We start from the raw sequence: 26,542 nt of genomic DNA, 5'->3' as shown, positions 1-26,542 counted from the left end.
TTTTCCATTAACATCATCTAGCGATAGCAACAAAAATATGCAAAGCTGGCAGTAGCTCGTGGTGATCTTTTGGATGCATGCATCCGTTGGGGCATGACCGTGGGCAAAGATACTGTTTCGATGGTAATTCACAGCGTTTCATCATAATTTTAATCGAATTATATTCCTTCGTTTTTCGGTGTCTTCAGCGTATTTTCTCTCATGATCTCTACGAAGTCCCTTTCGTTGTGTTGGCTACAGCGCTCATGACCCTTTCCGTTCCATGGCTGGTACGGCACATAACGCCACATTTGAATCCTTCTCTTCATTGCGAAGTACATGTAGGCGGTATATTTGGTTGCTCTAGACCCTCGTTTATTTAGAAACCCTTCATTCGAAGTTTGATTGCTGAGCTCGATCGAAATAACTGTGAACGGTGAATATCTATTATAATGTAACATCGGACGCTAGGGTAGATTCCTATATTATATGTGTGATGAATAGAGTGTAGTACAAAAAAAATCCAGGGAGCAGTTTTGAGATGAAGAAGGAAAAGTAAAGCAACATATATACAGATATGCTTATACCTGCTAAGAGCTCCATGTGAGCCTCTCTTGCGTGCTAAGCGTGAGTTATTACCATCAGTTAATTCACTGTCATTTGACTGATCGATTCCTATGTTATTAAGCGCCTACCGAAAAAGTTGCGTAGCCATGGCTTCTTGGAGTCATCGCCGCTGAGTTTATCGAACTTGTTCCTGTCAAACTTATCGATGGCCACGTTCGTGGGTGCAAATATCGTTATCTTGCCCTCTTCTTCGAGAAAACTCAACCATGAAACGCCGCTCACCCGATCTCGGAACTGCAGTAAAAACAAGAGCAGGCCGACAAGGCATCATTAATATCCTGTTGTTCATAGAGTATAGGTATACGTATGACGACTAGTTAAACATGGATCAAGTAGCCATGTAATTAAAATCGGTGCTATTGCATAATAAAACAGCTAATATTACGAGAATATCTCTTTAAATTCTTATTTATTACTAAAAAAACTAGAAATACAACTGATGTCGGTCGAGTGATCATGATCTGACTTCTAAATCGGACCGTCAGACGTTGTAGAAGGCATACGTCCGCTTCAGAAAAATATGGCACGACTAGAACCGGGGTCGTGGGGTGATCAAAATCCGGCCAGACAAACGTTTTGACACGAAACCAAATAAATGACGAATAAGTGGTATCATCGCATTCTGTTCACTGGAAAGCAATAGCTACCTACACACGATGGCAACAGCCTAAGCATCAAATCCCACACTGACTTCACACACAAACACTGCTCGGGTGGGGCTCTAGGCGATTAATTAGTGCTTCAGATAGCTTCCAAACCAAAAAAAGAACACTACTGAACTACGTGAACGAATGTAGCGCCAGCCATGTATGCAGATCCAGTTGTATTGCCAGCGTACCAAGATGGACAAGAGTGCCCATGAGCCTATCATGGACGCAAACGCCGCCATGTTCATTAACCAGCAGTACTTTTACCTACATAACTTGTCTGGAACTTTTTGACCGCGTACTATTAGTAGATAAAATGAGATAGATATTGATATCAAATCTTTGGTTGTCGTCTAATGCGGTTAGAGGATAGTCGGTTTAAAGCTAAAGGTATCTTCTAATGCTAAGAATTAACGTTTAGTGATTAGTCTTTGTCTTTCTTGAAGATGAAAGCTGTGGTACAACTAGTTCAAAAATACTGGACAAGAAGCATCTCAGTAGAGCAACAGTTCGCTAGAAATAAAAACATTTTCATAATAAAATTTGGGAGGCTTTGGACTAAAGGGAACGTAACTATTCTAGCGAGGCTCAAATGAATAAATAATTTTTAGCGAAACAAAGCATAAACAATGAGCTCTTTATCGGCTCAAAACGGGATTCCGGGAATCCTTCCGGCGGAAACGAAAGAAGCCACAAAGTGGGTTTTTCGCAAAAAAAAAGTCCAGTAGAAATGAAATCTTCTAATGCATTTGAAATTTCTTATTTGCGGTACTATCACCAGCGAAGAACCCATCTGAAATGTACCGTTTTTATAGCCAAGGTAGGCGATAGCCTGCATCGTCGTAGCATATTGGGGAAGGATCAAGCGAAAGAATAGCGTCCAATATAAAGGAACAGTTACAATTGCTTCCGCGCTTTAGAGAGTCGACAAGTAACGTAGCCTATTGTTCTGTCGATTCTCTCAAACAGGCCCTCTGCAGCGAGATTAGGTTGGATAATACGTACCACAAGTATATAATTGTTCGAAAACTCTCAATCTATGAAAGATTAAAAGAAGCGTATCTAGCAAATAGCAGAATGTCATCTTTGCTTGTACGGATTGAGAACTATTCTCTCGATCCGTTCAGTAGCTCTGGACAACCTAATATACGGACCGCGTACCATTCTAAGGCTGTATCTAGGTGAAAATCGATAATGCTTCAGTAGAAAAAATGTCTTCACTCACAGCAGGCACATCCCCTGCGTCACTCATGAGCAAGCCGGCCACCACCTTCTCGATTCATTTTCGCATTAATGCTAAGTATTTCTTCGTCAGAGAAGCATCTAGGAAGGTAAGTTTCTCTATCTAAACTAAGAAGCAAACGACACCGATCAAATGTTTTGTCGTCAGGAAACATCTGTCCTTTTTTTACGACATATGACATGTATCCGAGGTCCTTTTAAACAATCTGTGGCCTAGTGGTGTTTTCCTCGTTGACGGCTAAACAGAACTAAGAAAATCGTTCTGAACGCCGCCAATTGATTTTTTCTCCGTTGCTGTGTTACTACGTGTCTTGTCCTATTTCGTGTATGGCCTTTGCCTGCGAGTGTCCCTTCTTCCTCAGAGGAGGTTTTGAGAAAGATGTACGTGATTCTTGAATAATTACTTCTTAAATGTCTCCAGGAGCTACAAGCCTCGTCAGCATAGTAGAAGGAGCTTTCTACGTTTCGAGTTTTGCGTCCGGTATTAACTCATTAGGTATAATTCCATTAGGCGAACGGCTGTTGTTCAAACTCCCTAAGATTAGCGGGCAAATACGTTACAAATAGCAGATGCCCTAATGACCTGCATTAAATGGGGTTGGCAAAATATGTTTATGTCTTTACCCCATTACTGCGTCACTTCCTTCTAGTGAAAGGGCACAATCACGGACTCTTGAGTGCTCTACTTTTTCATTTGACCATTTCGTCCATTCCACGATGATCTGCTGTACTGAAACAAGACCAATGTTGCAGTGAGAACTACGGGAAACTTTAGTATTATTTTTGCGTGAGATAAACAAACGAAAGCCATGAAGTGCTTCGCAGTGACGACGTACGGGCAAAGTGTGTCGAGCATTACATAACATCAGCATTAGAAACAGTCCCTAATTCTGTTTATGTTCCGTAAGTAAAGAAACGAGTCCCAGACGCTCTCCGTTCCGTCGGGTTAGAGTGATGATACTAATGTTCGCCTTCGCCGAATTCTCGTTTTATCAGATAGGAAATAAACGTTTTATCTCTTATGTAGATACATTTTACGAACTACTATCTAAGTTAATCAAGTCGTTTCTTGAAAATAACTAGCGGCGGTGAAGCGTCCATAGCTGTTTAAGAACAAGCTATAGATTTCAGCTCCTGTTTTTACTTTAGCTACATATGGTTCCAATAGTTGCAAACGTTTGTCTATTCTTTAAACACGATCTGCGTTTATACTATGCAAAGTCACGAAGCATCATTTTTACAGCATGTAAGTTCCATTTTAAGGAAACCGAACGTCTATTGTATCTAAATACAAGCTTATAGGTACTATAGAAATAAGTGTGGTACGCAAAACTGAGACGTCCATACATTTGCTTTTCGGTGCTGTTCTCCATAATGAGCCGAATAGAAACTGGGAAAGGGAAGCAACAGACCGTAGTTCTCATCCGACGGTGGGTCATAGCGTATACGTGAAAAATCAGTTATTACAACAATTGTATTTACCTTTTCCACCACCTCTGCTATTACCATCATCAGCATGACCATCACAGACAGATCGGTGACAATGGTGAGCAGGGTCGGAATCTTACCAAACACAACGTCCGTTCATTATAATGCCCCTTCCTATCTTGTTTACTGTGTGTAGCGGGCGAGTCGGTGCACTAGTCACTATGCCGATATCCTGCCTCAGAATTCGGCTTAGACACCGCTATGAAGCAGGGCTGCACGACTGCCCAATTATCTACTCGAGGCCTAGCTTATGTGATGTGAAATATGTATAATATAATTTTTTTATATGACTCATTATAATCTTTTATTTATTTCAAATTTACATTAAAATTCCGTTGGTTTACCCGTAGACGCAGTTAGTAACGGCGTAAGTACGTTAGCTTTGCTACACTAGCTCCCTCTTCGATTACTTCGGCGCTCTGTCGTTAACGCAATTCAGTATCAGTTCGATTCATTGGCTTTCTGGTCTTTAGGTGGCGATGCAAGCCATATTATAAGGTCATTGAGCTGGAGTAGCAAGCGTCATGTCAACGTTATCTCGATAGGTACGGTATATTATATACTGGAGTAAATATTATATATATTATATACAGGATAGAGGTACGGACAAGAACGAAACGCTAACAGAAGCGTTTCGGTGTTGTGCTAAAGCGCTCGGGCTCTGCTCCCCCGCTGGTACTTTCGACGAGCTGTTGCAGTAGTAGTGATTTATTTATCATCACAAACCCAATTAAACAAGGACGCCATTGAGTACAACGCTAATTCCTGGTGTGTGTGTATGTCGATATATAGAACAATACAAATGAAGGGGCTCCAAGGGATGCCGCCAACGTTTTTGAATAGTACCTTCTATCGATGACGGCGATTCGAAGCTGATGAAACAATTTCACGTGGAAAAATATGGACGAAACGCACAATTATCCAGGACGATTCTTGGCAAATTTCATAGCACAAATAATCGAGACAATTATATCTACTAGGCTACTATATAAATCCATATGTTACGCAAGAACGGTTTACTTGCGGCCTCTCGACTCCTCTTGTCGATAGCATATTGACTGATGCCAATTACTATTTTCCTATAAAGATTCTATTTTCCCACGCATTCGGGAGGATCTTGGCAAATATTGCGACTTTTATTTAAAACAGGACAGAGTACCTGTGTGCCGTCGCGTATCATGTGATATAAGAGCAAATTCTATAGAAAACGCCGATGGGTTGCAGGAAGAAGTCCTGCAGAATATTTCGTTCGTTTTCGACAGCTGACGCTAATTTTGTGGGGGAATGTAACGTCTATGCCCCGACGGCAACGACAAAGAGAGAAATTTAAACACGCAATTAAAGTATATGACCAAATGAAATGTTTGTTGAGGTTTTTGGATTGATAGTCCCCAGTTATCACTCGTCTGCTGATCAGAACGGTAACAATTTCGAATATCCACGGTAGAAGGATAAATGAATTTTACATAAATTATTTTGCTATTTAAATATTAAATATACATACATATTAACTAGTGTGACATAATCTAATCCTTCCAGCATGTGTGTATATGGAGCGCACATAGTGCGGCATCTTAATCTGATCTTTTTTTCTATTTATAGCGTTCTGAACAACGTCTGTTACGTGCTATTTCTAACTGTCATGTTTGTTCTATATAACTATCCTTCACTGCGATCATAGTTCCAGTCCAGGAACTAGCACAGTCAGTTGACTATTTTAAAATATATCTTAATAATTCTAGCGATATCAAAATACATACAAAAAACACCAGCGGAGTATACTTTTGGCCCGATAGCAAGCCAAAGACCCAAAAATGCTTAACGAGAACAAAAGGTGCAAAAAAATCCTAGAAAGATTAACCGTGTAACCCTATCTAGACAACTCTCACATCGAAACCCTGCCCTTCAAAACAACCGGTCCGGTACTTGGTTACAAAAACAAGTCAAGACAAATCCAAAACGGCCGTTCGATGGGTTTTCGAGCCTTTTAGATTTAAATCCTATTGATGATTGTTCGGAATACTCTACAGAAGAATTTCTCGGATTTTTCAGGAGCCGCACAGAATATTTGCGATAAAATTCGCCGTTAATTTCGGGCAAAAAACAACTTTGGTAGAGGAGTTCGTCCCGCGGGAATATATTCGATAAAAGCTGATCTTTGTTAAAATTATGAAAAAAAAGCGCTGCTTTGGCCTCACCTGTAGAAAATGCAATTGAATTTATAACAAAATGGCTTCACAGCTGAAAGTACAGCGATATCGTTGTGTATTAAATATAGACATGTGCAATTCCTTCGTTGAGGTGAGTCCACCTGTATTCTAAACGGGAAACCTAGTGTTACTACTAACTTTACAAGCCGGAAAAAAAAGAATAAACATAGATAGTATAATGTCTTGGTTCAACCCAAACGTATTGTTTGTACAACTTTCACAAAACGCAGGGCTATACTGCTTTAAATATTCGGCATCATCAGTTTCGTTTCAGCTCTGAAACGGGGAGCGCGTCTTCTAAAGCTGGCAGTTTGGTTTGCCTTCTCTTATTACGGCTTGAACAAACAGTAACTTATCGCATTGATCCTATTAAGATCAAACGCTCCGGATAGGCACTATCCATAATATATAATATGTGCAGGGAAGTTACTAAGGACCGCATTTTTCTTCGGATGAAAAGCGACAGATTTTATCCGCCAGCTAGAAGAATTCCCATGCGGGAATAAATCGCCGTCTTTTGAGGCGAGTCCAGTTATCGGGCGTACGATCATCCGAATGAATGTGAAAACAGGTATCGGCCTGCAGAGGAGCGACATACAGGTACTTGTGCCCCTTTTTTGTACGTGCACATTTGGGAACAACCGAGTCAGAGTGGCAACAACAGGTTTACTAACAAACCAGAATATTGTATTGTCGACGGCCGACGTTCAAGCACTGATAGAACGTTACCGTTTCAGAACTGGGTGGCATGCTACACCATCATAATTATCTTACCTAAGCTATTGACGAGATAGGTATACTCGAGGATATGGACTGTACATGCATATAGGTTTATTATACAGAAATGTTCTGAAAGCTCTTGCTATCAAGCACTTGGCCGCTCTGTTATATGTTTTCATATATCGATAAATACGTTTGCCACTGTCTTGCCTACGAGGTTTAATCTGATCTGGATCGAGATGGCGGAGTTAAAAACGATTATCTCATCGCTTCTGATAGCGACTGACGCTGACCGGCAGGCCGAGCTGTTGCCCCCAAAAGCAGTGTTGCCTTCTCTCACGAAAAGAGCCTCATTAGAAGGTTAGCCTACACTGCTTATTCTACCAGTAAGGCCATAGCATAGTAAGACCAAAGAAAAAATGTTGTCTTTCTAACAACTGGAGGCACAGTTCGTAAAGTTCTCTGCCTAAAACTCGTCCACAGCAATGACCTTTTTGCTTTGATTTTTGTTATCGATCCTTTTCCCTCCGAATAAATTCAGACTCGGTCGTTTCACCATCAGAGTAACTACAGCGCGAGCTCTATTCATTCGTTCGTTATCTGCGTCGTACAGCCGAATATATATATATATTTGTGTGTGTGTGTGTGTGTGTGTGTGTGTGTGTGTGTGTGTGTGTGCACGTTTATTGCGTGCTATAACGGCACGAGCAATAAAGGTGTTACTCTTCTAGAAGTAACTAACACGCTTTTTTGTCGGCACGTAAAATATTGGCACTATCACGGAACAATGGTAGGATCGCGGAGTTCTTTCTCTCTTTTAAAGCGACCTGCGCCTCGCATAACTCGTCTGCGACGTAACGCTGGTCCGATGAGGTGGCGTTTCGTGTATTGGTGTGCTTAGCTTGAGTTATCCTAGTACTCACGTTTTAAGCGGATAGCTCTGGCGGCGGCTTGTGTCTGAGGGACGACCTCGCAGAAAGATAGGTAAAGTTCCTTGCCATAAAGCTCACGATTGTAACATTGTTACATTCGACATGTCGGTGCCGGATACAATTCCATCTGTATTTGATTTTCTTATCGGCCATATTATGTTGTAACAACTCTAGTGCCACCATAGCCCAGCAACCATTACGAGTAACCCGTTTTTCGCTTTCTTCGTACACAGACATTATGACCAATAGCAAAAACCCGATTCGCATCATCGCGTACTACTATACGATACGCAAATGTAGGTAATACATCGGTAGCAAATTTCATTATTTCAAACGTACGTGTTAAGCGCAGGTTTATTTTGATTGATTCTGCCAGCACATACTACAGATCACGTTATTGACGTAGTCTAAACAGTCTGCGGCAGTTCGGGCCCTGTAGATGTTTGTTTTGAATTTTCTGTTATTAAAATAAAGAGTTATATGCCTATTCTGTTAAATTCCATATAGCTGATACCGATCACCATGTCGCCAATAAAATATTTTCATACTGCCAACGGTGTCTCGTCTGCTTTAGATCAGATAACACTTATCGAATGTATAATTTGCCTTTCGTCTCCATAGACTGTAGTGGCTGGAAACGAATTCGTTGTCTCGAAGTTTTTTTTTTTTTAAACAAAGAGAGCAAAAACCGATGTAGCGTGAAGTTACTAGACACCTGAGATTTTGCCTTCGCAGGCTTCAGTTTTATATTACTCCAATTTGTTCTATTTTTAGGCCATCAATATTGTTTCTAAGGGATCCTACTGTTCCTATGTGTGTGTGTGTGTGTGTGTATGTGTATAAGGCTGTCGGCCAGGAGACCAGCAAACTTAACGCAGATCTTCATCTCGGACAGCTCGAATAGAGATAGAGATCTTTGTTGTGGCATCTAACGTTGTCACCGCTTTTTGTCGTCGAAGGTCCGCCTGCAACCAGGTTGTGCCCATTAGTTCAAAAATAAGAACGACGAAATACAAGGTAGTAATATGGAACACATCGCTACGGACAGAAAATTAGAGATTTTTCGTTAATGCTGCCAACCAATACCAAGCGTAAATTTATAAAAATTAAAAATACGATGCCTTAGTTATGGAAAGAGGCAAAAAGTTTCATTTATTATCTAGCTGAGAAATATAAACACCTTGAACCGCCTACGGTAGTTGTTTACTTAAATTGAGCCCTTGAAATTTTAAACCTGCGCCTTTACTATAATATTTGATATTAGTTTTTTTTTTTTTACTTCAGTTTTTTCGTGTAAACTGTTAGCCTGATAAGTGATATGTGAAGTAGCTAACTTCACGGATTCGATAAAAGCTTCAAGATGATTTCATGATAATTCTTTCGTTCGTTCTTGTTCTTGAGTTCAAATGCGACATTTTCGATTGATCAGTACGCCGGACTTCACTTAGAAAGCGCTTAAGATGCTCGTGAGTCAACCCAATACCTATCTATTTTACCTGCCCCTATCCATCTGCCTACCCCAAGGTGATATCTTCACCTACTAACTCATATTTAGTATTCTCATATATGCTAGAGAATGTCAAATGAAGCCGTTGTCCGTTTTTCAGCTAGGACATATCCCAATTCCTATCGTAGTACAATGCGGGTTGGACCGTGTCAACTGGCTTGCCGAAATCCCGATATAATTCGTCTTTATATGCGTTTCCGCCATTTCAATTGCGGTTTTCAGGCTGTGCTCGAACCATTTCGTTCGAAGAATGCTGTTACATTATGTATATAATTGAGAGTTACGAACTAGTCATCGGCTTATGTCGCTGAAGTTATATTCGTAACCGGTTGCTCAGTACGCCACACGAAACTCAATGATTTTTCAATTCAGCTACTTTTTTTTTTTGGGTACCCAACATTCGACATGTACCAGTGACACGCACAAAGGAACACCGCGGTGGCGAGCAACGAAATTGTGCTTCTCCGTTGTTGTCCTATTTCTGCGTTCTCAATGGCTGCCTGTCTGCCCGTGCACGCATCAGAGCTCACCGACCAGCAGCAACGGTAGCTACAGCGGAACGGCCGCAGGAAGTAGCGAGGGTGCGCAGCAAATCTAAAATAACTATGAACAATATCACAGCAACGACGATGTAACAACAGCACGCAGCATCGACACAGCACGCCAGCTCACTGGCTGCCAGATCTAATGACAGTCAGCTTAACATTAATCGCAGCAGCGACTGGTATAACGCAACGCAAAAGCGGTGAAATACACGAGTACGTGTTAAGCGTCAGGTTATGGTAGAGCAAGCAGTGTCGTTCTATCGATATACCAATGGAATATGCCCCATCGGTGGACTTTTTGTCTCGAGTTAATCCAGATGGAACTGGAGGATCGTTGAGTCCGGCGCTGGTGTTTCGGAGCAGTTAAATTGAGTCGGTCAAGAGTGTTGTCGACTTTATACTTAATGGCTTCGCATGGCTGTCACGCACTGAGTAGCCGAGGCGGCTTCACTGGTAACGACGTTAGAATGAAGCGCATATACATAGGGAAAGACGGGCACTGTGGCGCTTCGCAGTTAGTTTTTGCTGTTATTTACTGAGTCGTCGTCGTCGTCGTCGTTGTTAGTGCATGTATTGAGGAGATTCATGAGGATTCATCAGCCTCATCACAGCGAAAGCCTGAAGAAGAACCGAGTGAAGCTTTAGTCGTCGTGGCGATGACCATTAAAAAAGCTAAGATCGGCAGTAAAATAGCAGAAGCTAACTATTTGTAACAGCAGCCATCCGGGAGGACCAACCTACGCCGACACCGTCAACGGTAGCAACATATATAAGTAGAGGGCTGACCGAGGAATGAGGGCGCATCAACAGACTGAGGGACCTTTGCTATACAATTTTCTTTTGGTGTGTGTCTGCTTAATTATCTACATGCTGAAATTAACATAACATTTGACAAATTCTTTTGTTTCTTAGTTCCTAACCAATTACGGTAAGCGAAAATCGCGCCGAAATAGTTTTTCAGCTGACTTTTCTAAAGCCAGCTCTTCTGAATCCATCATAATGGAACATATGGGCGTGTATGCGATGCATCAACGGTAAGCTTTCCATCGTCGGTTATTGTGAGGTTTTATTTTGGATTATTAAAGTTCGTTGTTTTATTTCTACGCCAGATAGGCTAAACGGACACAATGATATGTTGTTCATGTGCAGACGATCGTTTTAAACTATAGATAGAATTTATTGTCGTAAATCACAAACAATTAAATAGACTGCATGGACCAAGAAAGAACTAGCTTCTTCCAAATAGGCGAAATCGCCTACCTACCAGTTTGTGTTCCGGTGCTGCCGCTTTAAACACACCGGCCTGCCATATGGTCGAGTTGTGCTGTACACATGTATTGAGCTGATCAACAATGGTCGTTCGGAGAACGTTACGAAAGATTGGCCTTTACCGGTGTCGTATGCTGTCTTCGGTCATTAAACGGTCTTCATTGCAGTGTAGTACTTTGTATTCGAGCTGTTTGAGATTTACTAGATAGTTACCGATGAACACGAAGCCTTGAAGTACTACGGGACGGTGTTGCCTATCGGTTAGGAGAACGCAGTTTGGTCGACACACCAAAAAGTTGCTGAGAAAAAGTTATATGAGTCGTTTTGTAAGAGTTTCAGGCAGCACTTTGAACTGTGGTAAGCGTATTTTTTTGATGTACCGTAACACCTTGGCATTGACGCTTCACTGACTGACTATAATTTTTGCATCAGTAGCTGCTCAGAGAAGAAAAACAATCAACCGAATACACGATTCAATCGAGGCAGACATTCTGTCCAGTTCTATTATCTAAAATCTGATCCTATCTTTACACTCGTTGTCCTAAAGTGGATTTAGGCTCTCAGTTGTGGTTCAAGGCAACACCTTCAATCGTGCTACAGGTTTCTGCAAGTACAGCAACTACAGATTTTACCGGCTTGTAAAACGGGTAATCCAACAAAGTGCACAGATGGCCATATTGATAATGCTGCCAAGAAAAGAATCGGTTATCGATGGCGGTGCCTAAAGTTCAGAGCGATAATAAGCTCTATTTAGCTAACTCGTTCGTTCACGACGGATTAATTTATTTTGCTAGTATGACAGCTTAAGATCAGCGAAGTTAGTCGCTGAATCGCTTTATGTAAAATGGGCGAGATGGAGTCGCAAGAAGTTGGTTGATCCCCGTTATTCAACTTACGTTTCCGATACTGTTCCTTCAGTTTTTTTCCCAGACTCAAGGGAATTTTGTCAGATCTTAGTAATATGATGTTGCAATTGCTTTTCGAGACTTTACAGATTATCGTGTACCCCAAACTTGTACATTAGGCAAATAAGTTATCGATAAAAAGGAGGATAAAATAATTGTTGAAAGGATTAGAAATGTTCGGATTGTGTGCTAAACGATCGTTTGGTATTTCAATCGATGACATCATCGCCATTTTTGAAAGTCGTTGCGCTCGATGAATACGTCTTTTAGTCAAACTCCTTGGATGTATTGCATTGACTGCCGATGTTCTCCCACTGGAAATCTCCATACTATATTTGATAGGTCGCAACCGCAATGATCATTGAACAACATCGGCCGGGTAGGACAGCCAGCTAGTCGTGGTGGAATACAACCCCTTCGACCCTTCAACGATAATGGTGACGATATACAGTAAAGGAAAACTACGGTACGAATTACGAGTAACGTGTTGCTGCGTCATACAACGCCTCTAGGCAAAGAACAAAATCAGAAATTTATCTTGCCGCTCTCTAGTGTAAGGCTGAGGTCCGTAAGATGGATAAATAGCCCACTTTTGGCACCGTATCCAACCTGCCCGGGCATTCGATGCTTTTTCCACCCGGATGACATCAAAGTCACGCAGCTCAAGTAACTGAATCGGATCGACGAAGGTACCGTTTGAAAGCTGATATTTAATAGCAATAGATGTGCTAACCCTTATTGAAATGTCTTTATTCAGGGATAAATTAGAGCGCCGTCTTGAAAATGAGATATTTCTGTTTTATTACGATACAGGTACAAACTCTGCCCAGACCCATAAAGAAAGCTTGCGTGTGCTGTTTATCGTCAGGATGCACCATCAAAACGCCGGCCGAAACGATGATTCTGTCATTTTTATTCTAGAAATTTTCACGTGAAACGTAATGGTTGACCAATTCCAAAAAGCGTCTATGAAATTGTTACGAAGATTGAACAAACCCAGCTACGTGGGTAGTTACGACATCGTCGGGAAACAAAACGTACGCTAGCAAATAGTTTTCAATTATTTGAAAGAAAGCTGTCTACAAAAAGAAGTGCGGCATTTGGGTGTTACACCCGTAAGAAAATCATAACAGCCGATCATAATTCGATCTGCGAAACCTCACAGAAACACAACGATGTCGTATCATTTTTATACAGGCTGATTACGGGTGATAAAAAGTGAGTCACATAGAACAATAATGTATGGAAAATATCATGACCAAAACGAAGAAAAGCTTCATAATCTGTGGAGTGAAAGAAGCTGATGCTACAGGTTTGCCTGAAGTCGTGCACGATGGGGCGTTGCTACCGCCTGACAAAACGATTGATTCCGGCCGCTCCTAGCAACAGCTGAAAAAATTACAACGAGCCATTGAAAAAAAAAACAAGAAAGGCGTCGCCTTTCAACATGACAATACCGAATCTTGTTGAAAAATTGAGAGGACTTAATGGAATGTTTGGCGACATCTGTTGTATAGCCCGAATTTCAGTCCGACATCTATTTCTGCCTGGACAGAACTTGCTCAATGGAGCTGATTTAAGTTCGACGAATGGATGCCCAACTCTTCGCTGAAAACCACAGTTGTGGTTTCACCAGGAAGGTACTGGCTCGAAACGGCCCATATTATAGCAAATATTTGCTTCAACCTTTTTGCCAGCCTAATACGTATAGCATCTAGACGATAGATCAAGGGGATCTAGGGAACTTGCCAGTAGAACTAAATAGTGTATGTAGAATTTGTTGTCTCTGTTGTTTATCTAACAGATTCATGTTAAATTGAACGTACGAGTCAATTTCCCAACAGAAACAATGAAAATCGACTCAATTTGCTCTAATCGTGGCTCCAACTCGAAACCGCCATTCAATAGCTTCCTTTTAAGCAATTAACTTTCTCCTATGAACATTTTATGTCTTGGCCGCTACTACAGAGCGGACATTTTATATTACATCGTCAGCGACTATTTAGCGACGATTCGGACACCGATTGGAGACCGTTGTCAGCGCTAGAAGTGTGTGTTGAGGCAACAAATGCGAGAGCATATAGATGATGTTTATAGGCAAATGTGAGACCAATGTACATCTATGCGTCTGTAGATAAAAAAAATGTCAATGTTTCTATTCGTAACTACGCTTCGGTATCGCTTCGGTTATGTGTCAGCCGTCACTACTGCAATCGCGGATATAGGCCACAATCGACTGACTGAAGACATCACGTGTATATATATATAATCTCTAGTTAATAATAAAATCTAAACTCTCGATGTCCTCAATACGGGCTTGTGTCGGCTTCGAACACAACAGTTTATGCGTTTCTGCAATGATCACCGACCGCAGCGGTGGCATCATTACCCTATATCAATATCACTCGGTCCCGCAGATACATCATGGTCCGTTGACTGCTTTCTATTTTAGGGATAGAAAAACCGTGTAAGGCACATAGGGCATAAATATGACCATTTGTAAGCATATCAGGCCGTTATTTTGTGCGAAATCTACTGGTCACCGGTGAGTATCTTCGGCGTTATTGTAATCCTTCAACATATGAAATTAGGGAAAAACGGTGCTCGACGAGAGGTGGCGAATAATCAAAAGGTAACGGTACCCGCCAGTGAGGTACTCGTCAGAAAAGGAAAATAACTGGTTTGCATCGTGTGTTCACAGCCAACGCGATGTTAACAGATGTTTTTGGTCGTCCTATAAAAATCATCCCCAGCTGCATGTTTATAAGTGGTGCACCTGTTCTTTTAAAAACGAGGGCATCACAAGATCTATAACATCTTAACGTGATTGTTAATTTAATAAGCTACGAGCATTTAGTACTGCCTATTTGATGTATATTTACTTCTTAGCCAATGAAGCCTCGTCCTATAGTGACTTATCTATGTACATGGTTCATACAAAAGATAGGATAAAAACAGCCAAACATCACATATAAGGAAACCGAACATGGACTCGGCTATTTGACAAGGTGACGTATCGCCTCAGATTACCACGAGGCGATATTCTCATCTGGGTTTACCATCTGGGTAGGATTGTACCTCTTTTATAAGTAGACTCGTAATAGAATGAGTCACCTGGAAGGGCCGTCTCATACCTAACTATTCCACTACTAGTTCTGTTCTGCCTAACAGAATCACCGTTCTAAATATAGGGCCGGTCTAAATGAAAGGCTTAACTGAATAGCGTGCCTATCGTTTCCTAAGCTAGTGATCTAAATGCACTAGATTATACGGTGCACGTACTCGTTTAGCCACTGCCTGTACTAAGGGGCGGCGCGTATCTACGGTCTGTGAGAGCAAAAATTGTAAAACAGGCCTCAGCGTTTTACGCCCATTGATTCTGTTGCTTGTTACTACAATCAGCAGCTTCTCTCTCGTTGTGTCATAGAGCTTTTAGCAGCACGATGGACACAGTGTCCTATAGGGATGCCCACTCGCGTCTATGCTGCACGGCGATTGTTGCTCGGTAAGCTTTTATCTGCTTTTTTTAAAGGGTACTATTGTTTGCTCACTCGTCGTACCGTCGGCCAGCTCGTTGCTCTGCAGATGCTCGTTTTCTCTTTCTCTCACAAGAGACGCCGATTGTTGATAACGCTGCTGAAGTTCGGTTTGTCTGCTGAGGTCTGCTCCGAAACGTTCGAGTGAAACTAGTGACGCTCTACAAACGGAATAGGCTCATCAGTGTCACGGCCTACTTGGCACAGTTCAGCTCAGTTCGTACGGGAACAATTCTACAGGCACCCGCGAAGGAAGGTTGCAGCGCGACAGGGCGGTTCGATGAAGCAGCCAGCCAGTCATCGTCTCTCGTGTACACATAGATGCACAGGCGCACGCGCACTCAACAGAACAAATCGAGCAAAAGTATAGAAGCGAACGAAAGGACGAAAGTGATTCAAAAGCTCAGGATTTCGAGAGAAAATGTGCTCCAGCTGCTACCGCCCAGAGGCTGTCGAGCGGGTCGAGTCCGACGTCGACCCTTTGATACTGCTGGGAGCGATTCCCAACGTGTGCCGACTGAAGTCAAGCGCATAGTAGGTAACGAATACCTGACTGTCCCCATTGGCTGACGATTATTGGATTGTTGTGCTCCACGTCGGAGTAGAACACACGTTCGTCATGTATAGAGGCCACAGAAACAGGAATCGCTACTCTAGCGCGCCCACTCAGAGAAGTCGAACTTACCTTATCTCAGGAGGGCTAAAATCTGCAGCATTCGACAACGGTCTTCCTATAGCTGTTAATGCCGTTATCGATCTATTCCGACCTCTATCGATATTAGCATAGGCAACGAAAAGCTCGATTCTATGGTGGATAGAGGCAGAGAAAGGAAAAGTTCAAATACGAAGTTCCCAAATAGTACAGTCACCATTTTTGTTAGCCACCGCATTCGAATTTTATCCCTATCACCATCATCAGTATAGGCGGTCACTAACAAACACTGAGAACGAAGAACGGCCGGTCTCCGGTTTGCCGGGCCATGACTTGCTCGGCAACATGGTCAGAAACAGTCGATATTTAAGAGAATTTTTACTAGCCGTACCTAACGAGTAGCAATCATTACGGATGCAGGGCCAGCTAGAAGTAGCATGCATCGTATGCGTCTCTGTAAGAGAAAGAGCAGATGATTGATATCGGCTCATTCCGAAGCAAAGATGTGATAAGCGTCATGTGTTTAAAGGTAACACCAACGACAACACCTAGTTCTACCTATAGAAACCTGGCAGCTCCTCCTTTCCTCGTCCGTAGTAGGACGTGACACTCTCTGGCGCGGATATGAGGTCAGCACGCAGCTAACATAGCACAAGCGACATGCACGGCACTCTATTGGCGATGCCTATACACCGCAGTCTAAATAAGCCCTTCATTAAATAACTAAAGTATAACAGTCGGGTCATTAACGTTAAAGCGTTCATGCGTTCAGCTGTTCTTTGCTCGCAGATATACACTTTTAAGGTGTGTTTGATTACAATGCGCCATAATGTTAAAAAATATCCCATTCCTTATGTCTTTCGACGCACAAAACAAAGGCGGACAGAAGAAGAATGCTAACGACAAGAGATGTCATGGGTTTGATTGCCGCTCATTGTAGCTTGTCCATCCCCTTCTCGAACCCCAGTAGAGATACTGATCATTAGCGACTCACGTTTGTTAGAACGACAGACTGCTCAGGCGGTTTGTGAGCCATATGCAAGTGCTGTTCAGAGCGATACGATGAAAAACCCTTTAAAAAGTTACCACACGACAACGTTATCTCCGTCCACCTGCTGTTATTACTAACGCTTAACTTTCGTAGAACTCTAGCTTAAACCGATTGTCGGCTAAATTGTCGAATCTCGAAGAAAACGATTTGAATGAAATTCAATAATAATAATAATAAAGCTGCGCTCCTAATAAGAAGGAGATTAAACGGGGAACCCTGGGCAGGGCAATGAAGAAAAGACGACAAAAATATAACGGCATGTGAGCCAAATTCCGCACGTTCACATGCCTAGATTGAGTTGAATCGGCCTAGTTCCTGTCTGGTGCGATCGTGCCGCGATAGGAGCTATGCTGGGGCCTTGTCACACTAATAACCTTTATACATGCGGAACCTGCGAAGTAATTGCCTCAATAAGAACAAAAGTAAAGCTATGGCAAAGCCTACGAAATAGATTCGCCAAGGTGTGGGCGAACGAGAACGAGTGAATCGCCTGCCAGGCAGCATATCTGTATGTATAATAGTACATCGAGCTTACGAAACGGTTGAGAACGCTTATAACATTTCACTCTGCCTGCGATTAACTGGCCAGTCGCTCGGTGGCCGAAGCCTCTTCTAAATATTGGTAGTGGTAGTAGTTTGTGGCCGACTGCCCGCAGAGCGCTAATATTTCCTGGCCACCGTAAAAGCAATCTGTCTCGACACTGCTGTCATCGATTAGTTACGTCCTCGACAGAGGGAGGCTGAGAGGGATATTTCTACTTTGGCGTTTCAGCGTTGAGATGACCTGCTGCTTCAAGGCAGAGGAGCGCTTCTTGAAGGGTAACGTACACACGCTAAAGGCGTATGTACGTATTTAGAGCTACTTTCCATTGCGGAAATAACCTACTACATCAGCTACAATGTGAGTGAACACATATCAAGCTCACTGTGGGCATCACGCTGCATCGAGCACCGATCTCACATGGATACGTTTACCAATACACAACGGCTTCCTGTGTTTGTCTATCTACGGGTATTTTTGTTGCTGCTGCTGCTGTTGCTATCGTTGGCTCTACTGACAGTCGAGAATCGGTAAGTTCGCCGTGCTGGTTGCACCGTTAGGGCCGATGTTGATTGGATTGACGATGCACCAACAGCAGCCAAAGGTCTAGAACCGACATGAATATGTCTACTAGCGGGTAAAAGGCCAGAAGGAGCTTTCTTTTGTTGGTTCATTTCTAAATCGGATTTGTGCTCCGGCACCTTCCTCCCGTCGCCCTGCCTCTATCTGTTTGTCTCTTATTTTCCGTCGCATTTCGTTCTGCCTACCTTCCGTGTGCCTACAATGGCCACGTCAAGCAAGACAAGTCGCGGCAACAGTAGCTCACAGTCATCTCCACCGCAGCCGCTAATGTCAGGCGAGCGAAGGCGGACCAAGACGGCTGCTTATTTGCCGTGAAGCGTGTAACCGATAGACGATGAATCCGTGCCGCAAGAAAGCACCACCCCCGGACGACCTCCAATGGGCATAGCTTTCGTAGTAGCTCTAGTCGTGACAGCTGATGTTGGTAATGACGAGCGTAGTCGGCAGCTGCTGGAGCCATGAAATTGACGACAACGGCTACGAAGTCAGCGAGTCGAGAGTTACTGGCGACTTCCAGAAACAACGCACTCTAGACGGTTGTAGAAATCGCGAAACGTGGCAAAGCTAAAGCGAGCAGCCCGACACAAGAGCCCTGCACAAAAAGAAGCTATGACGACGCTACAGGAAGTTACGTGTGGCACAAAAACAGCGATTCACGACCAGTGAGAGACAAAGCGCCACTTTGTCATCGCTGCTGTCGTCGTCTTTGTCAACTGTAAAAATCGGATTTTGGTCGTCGCTACCAACTCAGACGCACCACAAAAACACAGCAAATCAAACTTAATCGAACATGAAGTACAGGCGGGACCATTTGTCGTTAGAAATCATGTTGAACCGTTTGAGGTGATCTGTTCATTTGTGTTTCAACTATGCAATCAACCTTATAGTCAACGGTTATATGACAATGATCTATTATTTAGGTCGGGCACCTATTCCGATACATATATTGCGATAGTAAATAACGAAATGATTGTTAGTTAACTGAAACAGCGCGACCAATGTTTTTACTCTAAGAGCGGAAGACGCTCATCTACCAGTTTACGTAGTTATTTAGATGCCTTGCCGGCTTCCATAGCGCCCGCCTCGACGCTATGGATCAGAATAAAGTGCTGAATATTTATGTAAGGGCCTATATACAAAGGAGTCACGATAGCACGGTCAATAGTAAAAGCAGTAACGGTAAATGCAGTATAAATTGTATTGGTTGCGCGCACGGCTATTTACACACAGACCCCAATCATCGTTCTGTAGACAGTCAGCCGTATGCAACACGAGTGTAGTGGTTGATACACAATAACAAACAAAACAATTATGATGAGTCGTACCTTCCATACGATTTTTTCACGTATGCACGACGTTCACTACTCGGATATTGAAGTACGGCCGTACGTTCGTAAGCCGTACATACAAGCTTCAAGCTTTACGGGTGGCTGTGTTCGAAGACTCACCGTTCACTACTTTCCTCCATCGTTTATGAGGTAGTGTGGTCGTAGCATTTCATTAAACAGCGCTTACAGTTTAGGTGGAAAAATCTAACGCTGCTACTCTCCGCTTAGTGAAATGGGCATAAAATTGTCGACATGATGATAACGAACGTTCTTTATAATGAGATAGATAGGAACAATGCGGGCCGTTCTTATAGGGCTTTGTGATTACGACGGAGGTTAGATAATTAAGCAACAATTAATATGATATAAAAAAAAAAAGCAAAAAATACGTTCTCGGGCAGAGTTTGTCATAAATAGTACCAGCCTACCCATGCGTTGGATGTAGGGCTTTGCATCGACTTGTTACACTGCTACGTTGTTAAAGACGGAATAACAGGTAATATATATTAAAAATAACATCATTCGATAATAACAGGAGCTATTACAGTGGGTGTTATTACAGTTCTTGTCTACCAAATATACGCGCATAGGGTAACAATGTAATTGCAAACTTCCGATGAGTTTTTTTTCAAACTATCTGAGCAAGGCAGGTACATTGAGGAAGTTGTTTACATATGCTCATGTTTACTCAACGTTACTAGCATCTATTACGGTTACCGCTTTACTTTGAGATGTAAAAGTCTTAAACTAATCTGAATTACTTTTCGCCAAATCTGCAAATATTAAACAACGTTAGTAGGTGTAAGCTCGCTAAAAAGTATCACTCTACAGGCACAAAACTTTTACACGAAATTAAATTTCGAATTGGTAGCAGGCTATAGGTCCTAAAAACCCAAATGACCCAGAAGAGTTCAAAGAGACACAGAAGTCTACAAAAAAAAAAAAAAAAAAACTAATCATTTGGCCTTATTTGAACGACTTATGCAGCAATTGTTCATTCAAAAGAGCCATTATATTCTTATCGAAAAAATCGAGCGTATCAAAAGGGGTCTTCACAGCCATTTTGGCGCATCTTTGATGTCTTTCAATTTGGAACTCTATTGAATAAAGTCTTCTGATTTTCCCCATGAGGATCTTCTCTGGACTTTTCCAAAAACCGTAAAAAAGGTGACAGTGGTGTAGACTGTCGATTGCAGGTAAAAATGGAGGATTTAGTCCCTGTGATTGGGTTCGTATCGTGTGAACATGATATTTTTAAAACGATGCGTTATTTACCGCCACAATTAGTCTGTTATGTCGCTATAGAAGAACTAGCTTTCCTCTTGCATACTGCATAAAGACGGGCTCGTCAAAGCTTATTTTGTTGCTTCGTTCTGTATACCTAGATAGATGTATGGTTGAGTTAATGATGACTAATTTAAATGACTACAATATAATTTAGGGTGTCTAGCCGTTTCCGTAATAGCGCAGTAAGTACCACGTTTGTCGGCGAAAGCTAAACACACGTTCGTTCGAATCTTGACGTTTCTGGGACATTTCTGGGAGCCAATTCTCTGACCCGGTGCTTCAGTAGCAGACGAAAAACGCAAGCATTTTTTTTCTTCTTAGGGCACGTTATTGAATATTGCGTCGTGATTCCATTTGGATAATATCAACCATTTTGATATTAATGGTCACTACATGATGACTACAGCATAGCCATCACCCTGATCGTTTATATCATACGAAATAGAGATGTATCTATTTGTACGCCGGCTTATTTAAAGCTGTGTAAATGTATCACTATTAACAGTATCATTCGGTACTCAAATACGGCGTATTTTCCGTCTGGCGTACATACGCGCCCGGAAACTAATTGGCGCCGCTGCACTGATTTAATTAGTATGATTTTGTAGTCTGCTTCTCCTGAGGCGGATCTTTTCTTGTAAACAAATGTTGAGTAGATATGAAGTATCAATACTTCACGATCAGTGTTACATACATTTAGTATTTTGGTCATAGCGATCGATGAGGAACGCAATTGAGATTGATGCTAATTGCTTGAGGCAAGTGATTTTCAATAGTATGATGACAATAGCTTCAGCGGAGCAAAAGCTGATCCCGATATACGACCAGAACTATATCTCAGTGATTTACTCTAGTTTCTGAACGTAATCGTTCATTTTTTTTTATTTTCCAAACAACTCTCATCTAATTGCAAAAACTATTGCTAATATACGTAGACATTATAAGTAATAATGAATAGTTGTTGATGCTGTCAAACTTACTGCAGAATAAGTTTGCCGTATCGTCTTCGACTGTTACCTGCGGCTTAATTGGAATCAACGATGTAGATACGAACGTCTGGGATCCAGCCGTTAACATCGTCGTCAAAATCTGAGGGAGGCGCCGAAGACCATGTTATTGATGTCGCTACAATCCAACGGAACTGAACTAAGACGGATACTCTTTATGATTCACAACCGTCCAATGCTGGTTTCCTATGCCCATCTATGCTATTTGCGAGAGATTTTAACCAGCTCTCCATGAATTGGTGACCAGCTGACTCACGACCCCCTTAGCGTCGTGAGACAGCGGCGGTTTCATCGTCCTTAATGCCATCGCTAGACATTGGCGCCCAAATATGGCTGACTATCGTACGGTGATCACGTTGCTCTAGCCACTGAAGTGCAGCATGTGGCACAGGTTTTCCGCCGAGAAACTCTTGGGACACATAGACACAGGTATCGACGGCGACATGTGAGGAAAAACAGCCGACTAGTATTTAATGGCAGCCGCGGCAGCTGGGGCGAAGACCCACAGCAGACGCATACCAGTTACAAGAGCGATTGGTTGCGACTGTATAATCATCACTAACATGATCTGCGTCCTGAGCACGGGCCTCAGAAGCATCAGGATCATCCATAAGCGAACACCAACAGCATTATCAACAGAAACAAACGCAAAAAACATAACACCAGCAGAAGTTCTCACAGCAGCAGGCCAATCGACAACGACAACAACAGAGAGTTCTGCGGCCATCTGAAGGCTGAGTACAGGCAACAGCGGCGGCGGCAGCAGTGAAGAATCGTTCCTTCTTTGGCGATGGACGCGTAGAAGGTGAGAGCCGGTAGCATTCGCCGTAGGGGCGGACCTCTTGCTTACCTATAAATAGTAAGAACAACGGCCAGCCCAACGCACCCCAACTATACCCCCGCTGCTGTTGCCGCCATTAGAACCGCCAGCTACCGACTGATGGCAGTAAGTCAAATTAATGCAGTGGATACATACACAAAAGGAATAAGATCGGACTTAGGTCGCAGCCATATATCAGCTTCTGTACTAGAAATAGTAAAGGCAACGACGATGCCACAGGGCAATGTCGCAAGCGTCACCACCGCTTCAAGTAGCGATAGATAGACATGCGATAGTATTCTAAACGGGAATTTTAGGGGAACGGGTACGTGTAGGTCGTTCTTTTTGACTACGTTACAATTATTTCTGCTGGAGTTCGGCTGGCGTCGCCATTGCTAATCGTGAAGAAATACTGCTCATCTTACACGGGATCAGTAAAACAAACGTAACTTCAGATACATCCGAATGACCATCAACCTTTTCATCTGCGCTCCCCAGTACGCGAGCACGTTTAGCTACTATTACGGCGTAAAAATATCAATTCGTATTTATAATAGTCTATATATAACACATACGAAAGCACATCTACTCTAAAAAAGTGCGAGAAGAACAAGCATCACCAGCAAAGGCAAAGCAAGCAGGCAAGATCTTCAGGAACAGTCGTGCAATGGTGGCTTCGAGGCGAAGTAGCCGGTGCAGCCTTTAACAAAGCCATCGCGATATATGATCTGTATTTGTTGATAGTGTTTGATTAATTACGGTGTCTCTTCTCGACGCATAATGAAATTGATAAGCGCATATTGATGAGTCATGATGATAGGGATCATAGGGAGTTTGCTGCTTTATCACTTGGGAGGTGATCACCTTATATAGGTAAGCCAGGTCCTACTTTATTTAGCCATGTCTGTTTTAGCAGATACCTATTGATACTAGAAATCAGGTATTGACAGCTCGCGGAAGGCGTATCACACAGGTTACAATTCAAGCATACTGATTGACGTTTCTTGATACCTCTTTTCTTCCATTTGGTGTTTCTTACACTTCTCGTTGTTAATTACATCGAATTTCACGAACCGTGCTATTGTTGGCCATTGATCCTGAGCACCATTTAAGATGTCGGCGTACTCGTTTTGAAAGAACAACGCAAAGGCCTCGTAAAAGTCCTATCCATAATAGCTGGCATATGAAGGTGGAATGAGGAGATGAAAGACCCGTCCTTGCTAATCCTGACCAGTTTTAGTCCATTTTACATTTGCAATGTTCTTCTGACTCGTTTTCTGCCATCTGGCCTTTTTTCCCTATACGAACACCGCGCAAAAACCGTTATGTACGCAATACATAACAGTACAACGTTCAAACAAACAAGGCTTGATTTTGCCAATGGCACCATCTATATTTGGCCTTCGGTGGGTAGCACGCCTGTTGAAAAATAGGACATCCGACAAGATCACTTGTGCTTGTTATGCGTTCCTTTTATGAAACAGGCTATGCAACATGAGGTGCCGACACTGCTCTCTCGTAGACCTTGACCTGTTGATTTACCAGTTCGTACCAGTTAACACTCAAAGATGCATACCCTAGGTATATCAGCGGCTCTTCCGGCTTCAGAGCTAGCAACGATCAGTACGTGTGTTACAGGGCTGTATATATGAGGCAACACATGGAGCACAAATCCTTGATAAGTCTCATCATTTTATAACAGAAACAACAAATGTAAAGGGCGCAAGGTCCACCATCAAAATAGTCCTCGTTAAAAGACGCCTTCTGTGTAGTTGTTTATGCGAAGCGGGCCGTGTATATTTTTTCGTGTATTTTTGACAGCGTATATATTACTATTGTTATTGTTCGAAGGCAGCATTGCCTAGTTTCCGCATAGCCTCAAAATTGATTTTATTAATATTATTGATTAACAACAACTGCGGTCAGTATAGGACGCAGAGATTTTCACGACAAGGCTCAAGGAAAGGCCTGACACAGAGAGAGAAAGTTCAAGCCTATTCTTTTTTTTTGTTTCTATGTAAACAAAGATCCAACGAAGACGTTACAAAAACTGAACAAAGGTGTTTTTAGGTCGGTTGACCTAACCTAACCTAACCTCAATGAATGAACATATGAAAAGATAAAAAGCACTGGTTGATCATAGAGTAGTAGCACTTAATGCAGCCATGTTGCAAAGGCAATAATGCATGAGATTATCTGATACGCAGGCATCGATTTAACTGATTTGTCATCGTCATCAACGAAGTAACTAAATCTTAAAGTAAAGTTCTGTAATCGAAGTCCAGCTCTCAGAAGTAGAGCTGAACTCTGCCAAACTGAAACGTAAAGGCGAAGAAGGATTGATAATACAGTGACTACTGAAGTAGCATTTTCTTGTTGTTCTTATTATAGTTGAAATAGAATTGGGGATCGCGCTACACGGTGCAGACTACACAAATCTATCTCACAAGTTAAAATTAGCAACTTCTGCCTCCATCCGGTAAAATCTGTATTGTATTGGTACAATCCGTTTATGTTTGTAGCTTCAATGATGACGGCGACGTAGATGATTACAGTGGCCTTTATGCCACGATGGTTTTCGCGTTACTAGCAGCACATGGCGATACCCCCGCTCCTTAATTGGTTCAAGCACTGAACAGCTACCTTCTCCCAACAACCAACGAACGTTTTGATGCAGCTAGTAAAGAACGACGAAAAAGCAACGGGGGCCTAGTAACAGCTAGGCTCAGTCGTGGTCTGTGAGCTGTTCTTAGGTTTTAGCAGGGACAAACCATTGGGAGCGTCGCCAACCCAATTAGCCCGTGACAGAACCGATAACGCGGGCGGGCGGGCGGGCAGGCGAGCTTATGAATAAGTGCCAAGGAAAGGCAAACACCTATACATACTGCATACTGCAGACAGGGCGTGTCCACTGAAATACTTCTGTCATCGTTACAAAATAAAATAACCGGCTGTTCTGGTTATTCTTTAGAATCAAAATAAAGCTTATTTTCTGCGCGGTTTCGGATCGCAATCATGTAATGCCTGAACAGTGTTTCGATTACTAACTAGAGCTTCGAGAGGGACTGTTAGGTTGGAGCTTCAGAGGCCGCAAACTCTGAGTTTGAAGGGCAGTAACAACGGAGGTTGGTCACAGGAGACCGACGTGCTGAGATCAAGAAAGGCACCTGGCTTACGAAAGTCCAGAGCGGTTGGCGTGTTTAGGAAGGACAACTCCACCCAATCAGTCAGCCAAGCATGTGGTATAGCCTTCGAAGGCGGGTTAGTTTTCGTCTTTACCTATCCGGGGGTGAGATGGGTGTCGCCCCGTGATCGAAAAAGCCTCGGCTTTTTCCGCCAGCCTAGTCACTTTAGTCCATGTCGGCGGCCACATTCTACTGTTATACAAAAAAAAAAAGGAACGTGTCTGACCTATCGAACGCAGGACACTTAAGAACCAGTCTCATACGAGCACTGGTTTATAGATCGAACTTTATTGGTTTCGTGATATATCTATATGTTGGCTTTCTCGTTAATGAATTAGACAAATATCATGACAGTACCAATTCGAAGCAGACTTTTGAGAATTATGACGATTTATGCGATACACAAGAAACCACCGGGGGCCTATCGAACTCTGGCCTTGGACATTGCCACTCTACGTAGTTTGGGTGCTAATCTGGATACA

General features: G+C 42.5%; 1 protein-coding gene across 5 annotated transcripts in view; it reads right to left on the bottom strand.

Annotated features, from left to right (window-relative positions):
* Positions 1 to 26,542, bottom strand: part of Fas1 (fasciclin 1 Fas1 domain-containing) — a 68,037-nt gene that overhangs the window by 6,368 nt on the left and 35,127 nt on the right. For all 5 annotated transcript variants that reach the window (XM_022832601.2, XM_022832602.2, XM_022832603.2 and 2 more), the window contains one exon: positions 675 to 840. In XM_022832601.2, the coding sequence (XP_022688336.1) occupies positions 675 to 840 (166 nt within the window). The remainder of the gene's footprint in view (positions 1 to 674; positions 841 to 26,542) is intronic.

This window comes from Varroa jacobsoni, unplaced genomic scaffold (assembly GCF_002532875.2).
Source record: "Varroa jacobsoni isolate VJ856 unplaced genomic scaffold, vjacob_1.0 scaffold_400, whole genome shotgun sequence".
Taxonomy (NCBI): domain Eukaryota; kingdom Metazoa; phylum Arthropoda; class Arachnida; order Mesostigmata; family Varroidae; genus Varroa; species Varroa jacobsoni.
This window is presented reverse-complemented; position numbering and strand designations above follow the sequence as displayed.